At 32.0% G+C, this 11,963-nt stretch overlaps 1 protein-coding gene and 1 pseudogene across 1 annotated transcript; one reads left to right on the forward strand and one right to left on the reverse strand.

Moving 5' to 3' along the window:
* Window positions 1–1,103: 1,103 nt before the first annotated feature.
* Window positions 1,104–5,155, reverse strand: LOC140973363 (uncharacterized). The gene is made up of 5 exons (XM_073436087.1): window positions 4,807–5,155; window positions 4,055–4,202; window positions 3,404–3,854; window positions 3,201–3,269; window positions 1,104–1,729 (listed from the first exon to the last, which is right to left on the reverse strand). Exons 1-5 carry the CDS (start codon window positions 4,897–4,899, stop codon window positions 1,240–1,242), a joined length of 1,251 nt encoding a protein of 416 aa, XP_073292188.1. The 5' UTR covers window positions 4,900–5,155; the 3' UTR covers window positions 1,104–1,239.
* Window positions 5,156–8,507: 3,352 nt separating this feature from the next.
* On the forward strand, window positions 8,508–10,398 carry LOC140972089 (alpha,alpha-trehalose-phosphate synthase [UDP-forming] 1-like; annotated as a pseudogene).
* The last annotated feature ends 1,565 nt before the right edge of the window (window positions 10,399–11,963 follow it).

The raw sequence follows: 11,963 nt of genomic DNA on the forward strand, positions 1-11,963 counted from the left end.
GATGCCCTAATAATGTCGGATACACGATAAACCCATTATTTTTTTTTAAAATTAATGTCATAATTTATAACAATGTCTTCAAAATATATATATTAGCTATTAGTTACATTAGTTTAAATAATTAATGGAAAGTTATTTGATAATAAAAAAATGGGGTAAATTGCTTATAACCTTTTTGTTAAATTTCAAAACAATTAATAACTCCTTGTGAAAAATAAATAAACACTTAACCGCCTATGTTTTTAAACAAAAAACCACAAATAATCTCAACTTCATAATTTTAAATGTATGCATTTTTAATACTTTCGATAATGTATAATTCATATTTCATATGTTTGAATGTAAGAGATTTTTCATTAAAATCATACAACAAATGTTTTACAGATAAAATATAATAGTTTTTACAGAGTGACATTAAAAATGTGATTATATTTAAATTTGGGTCGCAAATTAGAGGATATGAGAAAATGAAGTTGGATTTATGCAATTTACGTTAGAAAGTGTGATTATATTTAAATTCAATATGGACTTCTATATATTTATATATTTTTCAATCAAAAATTAAAATAATCTTTTTTATAAAAGTAAATAAGTTTGGTTCCGTTTTTTAAATATTTGAAATTCCTATAATTGAATTAACATAATTTCAATAATTTAATTATTTTGGCCTAGTATAAGTTTGATTTTGTATTTTTTTTAGCATAATGTTGTGATTGATTCATATATTTTTCAACCAAAAATTAAAATAATATTTTTTAATAAAAGCAAACAAGTTTAATTTGGTTCCGGTTTTTAAATATTATGATTTGAAATTACAGATAATTGAATTAACATTATTTCCATAATTTAATTATTTTGGCATTGTATAAGTTCGATTTTGTTTTAGTATAATGTTGTGATTGGAAGAAGTGTTTATCCAATTAATTTAGATTTAATAATAGATCTATTGTGAAACGATATCATAGATTTTTATTTTTGAGACGGATCACGATAAAAAATAACACTTTTGACATAAAAATAATAATTTCGAATCAAAATTGTGATGTACGGAAAACTTTTATGGATAGATTTCAAACTAAGACACACTTGAAAGGAAAATAGGCAAAAACTAAACTTGACAGCTTTGCTAATCAACAAAATTCCATGATCAATCATTATGAACACGACATTTTCATGTAAGATCTTGAAGGAAAACCTCTTATATACAAGAATCTTGAGTCGCGCTATCAACATCGCGAGTCACACTAGCCTCAGCACAGCAACTGCCATTAACGCCACGACTCTGAAATATATATCCTTCAAATTTATTTCCAAAAGATCCATCATTTTCTCATCATTTACACCCGACTTACCAGATGCTTTGCCAATAGATATAACTGTATCTCTCAGATTATGGACCGCCCACGAAAGCGAAATAAGTCCCAACCCAAATCCCATGCTCAAAATCTTAGATGCACAGAAGGGAGCACTACTACAAGCAACTCTGCAGACTACCGCTACAATGACAGCAATTCCGGTCCCAGCGATGCTGGCAGAGAATCGAGTCAGAAGTTGAGGCAGTTCTGGACTAGATTTCTTCAATGATTGGAGTGCGTTTCTACCAGGTTGATTTTTGTAGATGAGTATTGACAAAAGAATTTCACACGCATGAACATAACTGGTGTCTCTCTCTATGTTGGTTTTTGTTCTGATCTTCTTTTGTGTTGCCTTTTCCTTCACCTTGTTGTGGCTGTGATGAAAATTCAACATTAATTAGAGGAATCGTCTACCTGTTAGAATTTTCTTGCGCGAGATACGATTTTGTCGAATTTTAATATATTGTGCACGTGGACGGCTACTTCTACAGATGAGACTTGAAGAAAGTGTGAATATATAACTGGAGGAATTGTATGCACAGATACTAATAGACTAGTCTAGAAACACAGTAGCTACAGCTTTTCAGGCCGGAACTGTAAGGGTGAATTTCAGGAGCTCGAGCTCATTTCACGCTCACAAGGTTTGCTTAATGAAAATGTTTGCGACCCATGCCACAAGTTCAGCTCGCGACCTCAATAAGTAAAGAAGCTTTATACATAAATTTAAGATGAAATTTTTATATCATAATTATTGCCAGCCTCGGCTGTAAATGAGCAACAGCACAACCGTCACAGCAAAGAAGTTGATGGCAACAACAATGAAACAAAGAAACGGTGAAGCGGAACTATAGGAGATTGAGGGCATGCATACGAACTGAGTTGAAGATTGTTTTAGGCTCTTTAAAGATAATATCTCGATGAAGCAATACAACGGGCCTAACACTTCAAATTATAACGATTTGTCTTGCTAGCGAGTTGCACAATTGCAGAAATGATTCTATGAAGTGTGAACAGCTCAATTATTACGCAACAACATTGACAAGGAGCAAGGAAGGAAATGTAAAGGCCCCTTCTCATAAGAAGGCAAAAACAAAACAGCAAAGAAATGCGAGAACAATTATTTCATGTATCCTGTTAAAATTGTCCGATTCACGCATAAAGTGATTTGAGGTTGCAATATATACAAATAACAAAACCTCAAAAGGCTAGTGAATTCACACAAATTTTTAAAGAGGATTTTTGGCATTGAAAGACATGCAACATTAAAAAGCTGTCACAAATTTAAATAGATAATTGGAGACGTTAATCTAGAGGCATTTAAAGAAACCTGAGGTAAAACTTAAAAATGAAACAAAATCATTCACTTATTTTTTGCGAAAGGCGGGGACTCATGAACGTTTATGTTTTAAAGGGTCATAACTGCATTATCTGTATATTATGTGAAAGGAAGTGATTCAAGCACATGTTTTCCTAACAGATGCACAAGTCTGATTAATTGGTTTTCCGTAAAGGTACCAAAAATTGGCTGGTCTTTTGCGAGCATAAGAGTTCTACATCTCTTTCCTTATTTTACAACCACAAAAATGGGTGGTTATGTATATGTTGAATGCAGAACCATGAGAAATCCAATGTGAGACAACTTAAATTAAATAAAAAGGGCGGGACGGATGAAAATTTTGAATTTATTTTGTCGAAATTTTACTCTCTTAAATATCACGATAAATTATATGTATTCATAATATGGACAATTTCTAGACAAGGTCGAACTCGTTCAAAATAAATAAATAATAATCTCTAGTCATGAATTCTGAGGTTTATTGCATCGAAAAAAGTAACAAATTTTACCTTTTTAAAGACCCAACTTTCTCGGTTGGAAGCTTTGCTGCATTAGAGTTGATGCTCGCTCTTTTACGCCTGGTAAATGGAAAGGAAATACAGTAAGATTCCTCAAAAAAGCAGCAACCACGACAAGATTCTAATAATAAGAGAAAGTAAACGAAAGAAACGAAATCTCATATTCGCTTCCAGTAAAATAACAAAGCTAATACCTCTCAAAGTAAGGGACCAACATTGTCTGTCTAAAGGATTTATTTGTGGTCTTCGTTAAATAAATGTCGGAGATCAATGAAATTATATCATTTATCTCAGTCGTGTATGAACCACGCATTAGTTGGCCATCCGAGTTAAATGAACTTTCAGTACAGCTGCGAAAATCCCTTGGTATTTCCACCACAGGTTCATCTAAGTACAATTCCTTGGGTGGGTATAAGAGAAACTGCTGAGTCTCGGAATCGTTGACGAGGCTTCGAGAATGAGAAGTAAGAAGTGGAAAATCCGCTAAGAATGGTTGAGACCACACCATATCATAGAGCAAGGACATATCGAGTAAACCTCCTTCCACTCCTATTAATCCAGATGCCAGTAACTTCAAGATCTTTTCGTGCCTGGCACATTGCTCAGCAATACCAGAGCTAAAAAGTACCGAGTCTTGATGAATCCCTGATTTAAATAAAGATGGAGTGAATGTCATCCAACTCTGGAGATTGGGAACAATCGAAAATTTTTTAAGGCATTTCATATATCAACAAAAACGGAGCAAAATCTTAAATGAACCTGCTTCTTGTCTGTATTCATCTTTCACATTGATGATTACATTTAAACAGAACATTATAATTATGAGGTAACAGGAATATACTAACCTTGTACACCGTCAATGAGTGCCGGTCTTAAAATGTTTGAGCCACTCCTCACAACGCAGTTACAATCAAATCCACTAGTGGATTTTAAGGTGAGGGGACTAATGATATCTTGATTTGATCCGTGACAGGGGAGACAGTGTTGAAAGTCCTGCAGCAAAGACAAAGAAGATAGCAATAGATGAACCTAGAATCATGAGGAGGAAGCTGAACCGAAAAGAAAAAGGTCGAAAACTCGTTCTTAAGCTGTATCAAGAGTCCAATAGGTATCGCACAAGAATTTTACAAAGCAAATACCAAGATGTATCACGAATCAAAACCATGATTCATTTGGTTCAAATACTCTTCATAAAACTGCAACAACAGACATTTAAGAAAAACTTAGAATTAACTGTGTTTTCAGGCATGTTGAATTCCAGTCGTTCTGACTCAAAGAACATCGAGATACATTGAACTACAGTCATTCCACTCAAAGAATATCGAGATCATTATTACATGTAAATCAAATAATCCAATACTGAAATAGCAAGACAAGATGTTAAATAAATTCCAAATCTTGAACACACCCCGAAAGCCTAGGCCTTTTCTTCTCTTTATACTTCTAAATCCCACATATTAGCACGACAACTAAGATTCTGAATTTCAAAACTCAGAGAAAAAAAAGACCCATTTGAGCACAAAAAGAAGCCCAAATCAACCAGAGGTTCCCCCGATCCAAGAACTTCGCCGGATGGCCAAGAAACTTTGATATTTACCTTTAAGATCCTCTTGAAACCCTGTTCCGGATGGAGAACAAGACCTAAATCAGGAGGGTAGCACTGCGAAGCCATCAAACAAAGCTCCACCATCGGTTACTCTGAAGACACCCAGTTTCAGAAAATCCCTTCAGTTTCCGCTAACAAGGATGTTGACGGGAATCCTCAACGGCAACTCACACAACATACCTCGACTTATCCTCCCCTGCACCTCAGATTCTTTATCAACCCGTAGAAGATTTTAGTATAAAACCAAGGCCCTCTTTAATCCGCGAATCAGTATGTTTATCAAATTAGACGGGATTCATGTGGCTGTGGTGGAATCCAGGTTGGTCTACCAAGTTCAGACAAATTTTCTGGTTTTTATTTTATATAAAATGATTAATCTTTAACAATTTTTTTATTTGACAAATATATCATCTTATACAAATATATCGAAAAATCTATGAGAGATTTACCTGAATAAACTTTACACAATTGCTATAATCAATTTTAGTCTTCATTTAAATTAATTTACCAAAATAATCTTTTTATCATATCAAATTACAAAGATATCTCCTATCTTTTAAATCATATTCACTATCAATTTATTCATCTCAAACTCTTTATTTTATGAGAAATTGATTATTTTAGTCTATTTCAAAGTCATAATTTTAAAAATGACCTTCTTTATTACATAATTTGCATTATGTCTTATATAATTTAAAAATCCTAAAATGCCCTTTTTCTATGACCACACATGTTCCATTTTCTTGATTTATTTATTTAATTATCTATTTTTTTTAAAGAGTTGATTTAACATTTGTTCTGTTTTATTTAATTTATAAGATATTTTTTTAATACTACTTACTCATATCAATAAACATATTTTCATAACATTATGAATGGTTAGTTTGGATTAGTGCATACGAAAACAACAAAGTTGAAAATAATCAAGTCAAATATTAAAAAAATTAAAATCAAAATTACAGCAATCAATTCTAGGCAATATATTCTAATGATGTGACAAAAACAAAATTAATAACAAACTGATTTTGTCATAACCCATATACCTACTCACACAGTAATATCAATATAAAATCAATTTTTTTACGTAAAAGTTAAGTGGAAAAAAAGAAATTCATATTTGTTTAAAAAAATAGGATTGATGTATTTCACGGCCGCCTCTATACGCACGAAATTGATGAGATAATAAAATAAAGAGTTTGAGATGAATAAATTGATAGTGAATATGATTTAAAAGATAGGAGATATCTTTGTAATTTGATATGATAAAAAGATTATTTTGGTAAATTAATTTAAATGAAGACTAAAATTGATTATACCAATTGTGTAAAGTCTATTTAGGTAAATCTCTCTTATTTTATTATCTCATCAATTTCGTGCGTATAGAGGCGGCTGTGAAATATATCAATCCTATTTTTTTAAACAAGTATGAATTTCTTTTTTTCCACTTAACTTTTAAGTAAAAAAAATGATTTTATATTGATATTACTGTGTGAGTAGGTATATGGGTTATGACAAAATAAGTTTGTTATTAATTTTGTTTATGTCAAATCATTAGAATATATTGCTTAGAATTGATTGCTGTAATTTTGATTTTAATTTTTTTAATATTTGACTTGATTATTTTCATGAGCAACAATCGTAATTAAAATATTATAACTTTGTTGTTTTCGTATGCACTAATTCAAACTAACCATTCATAATGTTATTAAAATATGTTTATTGATATAAGTAAGTAGTATTAAAAAAAATATCTTATAAATTAAATAAAACAGAACAAATGTTAAATCAACTCTTTAAAAAAATAGATAATTAAATAAATAAATCAAGAAAATGGAACATGTGTGGTCATAGAAAAAGGGTATTGTGATCATAGAAAAATGGTATTTTAGGATTTTTAAATTATATAAGACATAATACAAATTATATAATAAAGAAAGCTATTTTTAAAATTACGACTTTGAAATACACTAAAATAATCAATTTCCCAAAATCTATATTGATATAGACTGATCTCGAATAAGATATCTCTCATCTCTCCAAATCTTGTATGAAAAGTCGTGTTATTTGTCTTAACATCAACTACAACAATAAAAAAAAAATCCAAATTAACCTTTTTTTTTATAAATATAGTCAGGTTATGATTGTTGGATTGTGAGGTTGTATTAGTTTGTTTAATATTTGATCCCATGAAATTATATTATAAACAAAAACTGTGCAAATTTAAGGGAAAAGATTATTTAATTATATTTATTTTTGGAATATAAAGTAATTTACTTGAATATGTATCTATCTTTAAAATTGAAAATCGTTAGACGTAGCTTCTGCATAGTTATTTCATATTTAAGATTTTTTTGGTTGAGAGAAATATCTTAATTTGGATGTCCTCTTGCACGATTCCTAAGATGACATGAGTTTAGGGGTGTCAACTCGGGTGAGTTGGGTTGTGTTGGATTGAGCAATAGTACTATTCAAAAATTGTCCAATCCGAACCCGAGCCACTCCAAAAACTATCAACTCGAATCCGAATCAATCCGATCAACCCGATTTTGAATTTTTTTTAAAAATCAAATAAAATTAAAAAAAATTTAATTTAAACACATAATAACAAAATCTCACTCATATATATAATTTAAATTTGAAAGTCTAATTATAGAAAAATAAAATATATTTACTAAATCAAATAACAAATTGTTTAAAAAATAAAAAATGTACAAAATAAATATTAAATTATGAAAATTTATGATATAAATATACAATAAATATTTTTTCAGACATACAATATATAAAAATGTAGGTAATATTTATTAATTATATTTTTTACAAAAAATTAAAATTTTCGGGTTAACTCGGGTCAACCCCCAACCCAACCCGATCATTTTTTCGGGTCAGCTATCGGATCCAACCCGATCTGACTCGAACCTAAACTCGAAAACTCCAAACTCAAGCCTGATTTTTTTCGGATTGAACCGTGTCAGATTGATGAATCATGTCTAATTTTGACACCCCTACCCGAGTTCTACCTTCTTTGTGTGTATCACCATATATGAAGATTGCAGAGAGTAATGTTTCATACTATATAATGCATTAGGCATTAATTGTAACTTGCCCTACCTACTCAATAATCCCTAGAGAAGCCAACCATCTCTTAGATGGTTTGGCGCAAACCTCTCCCGTATGAGGGAGACGTGTGGGTTCTATTCTCATGTTAATAAAAAAAAATCCCTAAAGAAGTTAAGTTCGATTCCCCCAAAGCCATTTAGTTCCTTTCCTCAACAAACCATGACAAAAGTACCCTAGGAAAAGCATCTAGCATTGACCATAATAGAAGTTAAGTTCGATTCCCCCAAAACCATTTAGTTCCTTTCCTCAACAAACCATGACAAAAGTACCCTAGGAAAAGCATCTAGCATTGACCATAATGGAATGAGTTTCCGCCGAGCACGAGCACGAGCACGAGGAATCTTTAGGAACAACATTACACATCGAACAAAGAGGTGAAATTAGATACACACCCGTATGAGTAAAACGAAGTGAATTATATGAAACATGACAACCTATCCCCTACAATCATGTTTGGTATTGATAAATCTTCACGATATTTTTTTTTGTGTGGAAGAGAAAGTATTACTTTAAATAACTGGTGAGTGGACTGCAGAATACGATAAAAGAGACATTCACCACATTGAATATTCATGTCGACGGAACAGGACTGTGAAAATGGTGGGATGACATTAATTTAATAATTGTTACTATATTATAAACGTGGAAACCCTTTAGAAAAAATATTTTTGTACTTTTAATGGATGTTCAAATTTATCATTATCATTATTTCAAAATAATAAGAGAATACATTCCTAAAAATGTAGATACGATGACCAGAAGACCTCTTTCTTTACGCTAGAAATGGAAAAAGTTTTTGGAAAATAAGAATATTATGGTCTGCTGAGAATAATAGTATCCATACATGTTTCCTTGGATAAAAAGAATGTTCACCAGTACTGCTGTGACTATTGCAACAACATATTATATCCTATGTTTCAATATTTTGGACCTCCACAAGAAGACCGTCTTGTAAAAACTCTGAGTTTTTTGCCGCAGTTTACTGCATACAAGAAGGTAAATCAAATGTTCTATGATGTTGTTAACCAACACTATGAAAAAAGAGATATTTGTTTGGTGCCATGATTGCCATCTCATGTTCTTCCCAAAATGCCTAAAATAACATAATAGCAGAATTAAAGTTGGGTGGTATGGTATGTACATACCCAATTTTCATCTTTTGAAATCCACCGGACTCTTCCATCTCGATCATAGCTACTTCATGCAGTGCTAGCTGCTGATTTGGTTGGTTTCCATACATATGATTATGCTAGACATTTCGTTAGGGCTTGTATTCATATTCTTGGACTTGAAACTATTCCAAAAGGTGTAGAAGATCGAGGAAGAGTAGCTCGTGTGGTTGCATTCTCCATAGGCATTGATTCTGAATCAAAGGTTCATATGTGCTTGTAAAGTTCCTCAAGTTCAGGATAAAATTAAAGAATTGAAATAAATATTTTAGGGAGAAAGTAATGCTTAGTGTGGATCGCTTTGACATGATCGAAGAAATCCTTAAAAAATTCTAGAATTTGAAATTTTTTCCAAAAAAACCATATTGGAGGGATGAAGTAGTTTTGTAGCAAATTGTAGTGCCAGCAAGAATGATGTTCCAAAATATTAAAATTTTACAAGCCAAGTTCATAAGATAGTCGGGCGGATACATGATAGATTTGGAACTTTGATTGTCGTTCCAATTCATCATCTGGATCGATCTCTTGAATTCTATGATTTGTGTATGCTATATGATGTCAGTAATGTGGTACTTGTCACTTCTTTGTGGATGAAATTAATCAATTTAGTTATGATTTATGGCTTGCCGAAATTCTAGAAAAGGGTCCTCAACCTTAGTGAATTTGCTGGAGCTGCACAATCCCTTGGTGTTGGTGCAATTCTTGTAACACATGAATCATCATAGAAGTTGCACAATCTATAGGATAAGCTCTGTATATGTATGCCGAGGAAGCCACTCTGTTGAGGTGCAAGAAGTGGGTATTACAAAAAGAGTCTCTATTGACAGAATACTGGGAGAGATTGTTCATAGTAAACCATTAAGAGATATGTGATATACATGCTTCGTTTGCACTCAGAAAAACCATCAACACCTTAAATGCAAATGTAAGTGGAGTTTATCAATTTCCTGGAGTATGTGAGGGAGATTGAATATGGATATATGGAGAAGGCAATATCGCTTCACGACGAGTATGAGAAGTTTGATTCTTGCTAGCCTTGTAGGTGAAACCATCACCGATAAATCAACAACTTTACAAGAGTGTGATAAAGAACGATGAGAACTTGGGTTGATAATAAAAAAAAAAGGTGCAAACATGAGTTTTCTTGAAATAAAAAGGGAATGAGTTTGAAAGTAGGAGCAATAGAGAAATGAGACATGTGATGAAGAGTACATAACCAATCTTTCCATTTTGGATCTCTTCACAAATTGGAGAAAAATGAGCTAAGGTAAGCGTGGTTATATATAGAGCTAAATTGGCCAAATTGACTAGGGATATTTTTTAGGCCTAAATTATGTTAGCAAGAATAAAATTAGGGCTCGATAGGATAAAGCCCATTAAATTAGAAGGTTCGATGGTTTTAGAAGTCAGACCTCAACGCACGACGAAGAAGTTGAGCCATGACCCACAATGAAGAAAGTTGACTCATGAAGAAATGATCGTGGAAGATTGAAGTTTAGCCAAGATCCTTGATCAGTGATAGTAGTTGAAAATAGGCCAAACTACTTAGAAAAATACAAACAAAAGCAAGCAGAGTGATCAGAAAGAGGGCTACACAACCCATCAATCAACAAATTAAGCAAAATGTTCTATCCAAATTTTAACATTTCTAATTAATTTTAATTCGCTTATTTCCAGTTTTATGACCTTAATTCCCTTAGTTTTTAATATATTTCTATAACTTTTATTTTAAATTATAGGCTCGAAAGATGATGATTTCAATGCATAATAGCACAATTGATTTGATTGTTATTCACAATTTTTTCATTCAATTTCTTAAGTTAAATTCTTAGTTTTTGTAGCTTACCGATGAAGTTATAACTAACCAGTGATTCAAGATTTACATTGCTTGATTTAGAAATTGGATTTCATATTTGGAACGACTCTAGAGATGTCAATGGGGTGGGTATGGGGCGGGTATGGCTAAACCCAAGACCCGCCCCATGAAGAAAACTCGGACCCATTACCCGCCCCACCCCGATTAAATATTCTTCAAACCCTCCCCACCCCGTATACGAAATGAGGCCGGGTAGACCCGCCAGACCCATGAGACCCGAATTTTTTTATATGAAAACAGTAATCTTCTTATCACATGATTGAATTATGAAAAAAAACAAGCCTCTAAATATAACACAATAGAAAACTAATTCATATCTTCGACCACACTTAATAATAACAAACAAAGTATTTTCATAACATAATGAATTAAATAAAAAAGAGTTACTAGCTCTCCAAAAAAAAAGTCTTGACATCCCCAAAAATAAGTCATAACAGAATTTAAACAAATCAATATAAAATCAGCGAGTAAGCATGATTTCAGACACATTCTTCAGGATCATCTTCTTCTTCATCAAGAATGGTGGGACAAGTTGGTAATTACTTGAAAAATTACCTACAAAATTAAAGAGAGAAATNCCTACAAAATTAAAGAGAGAAAGTACATTGAAAATATAAAACTGTAATTTAAAACCATAAAAAAATGTAATTTAAAGAGAAAAAAGTATAGTAACAAAATTAAAATGAAGGTACAATAACAAAATAACCTTCCACCTCACCTCACAACCATCTTCGTGAGCACATCAATGCCTCCAAAGTCGTTGGATTAAGCCTACTACGATGAGGACCAACTATTCTTCCACTATTGCAAAAGTAGATTCAGATACAACAGTTGACACAGGAATATCTAAAATATCCTTTGCCATTTTCTGTAAATTTGGATATTTGACCCCATTCGTCTTCCACCAACTAAGAATATCAAAATGTTGAGTTTGTGGCAATACAATTTCTTCCAAATACATATCCAACTCGGTTAGGGATTTT

The sequence above is a fragment of the Primulina huaijiensis genome, chromosome 3 (assembly GCF_012295235.1).
Source record: "Primulina huaijiensis isolate GDHJ02 chromosome 3, ASM1229523v2, whole genome shotgun sequence".
NCBI lineage: Eukaryota > Viridiplantae > Streptophyta > Magnoliopsida > Lamiales > Gesneriaceae > Primulina > Primulina huaijiensis.

Coding starts and splice junctions, on each gene's coding strand:
- LOC140973363 (XM_073436087.1), bottom strand. CDS start 4,899: ATGGTGGAGCTTTGTTTGATGGCTTCGCAGTGCTACCCTCCTGATTTA. Junction 3,855..4,054: donor ACTCATTGACGGTGTACAAG/GTTAGTATATTC, acceptor TATTTAAATCAG/GGATTCATCAAGACTCGGTA. Junction 3,270..3,403: donor TTGGTCCCTTACTTTGAGAG/GTATTAGCTTTG, acceptor TCCATTTACCAG/GCGTAAAAGAGCGAGCATCA.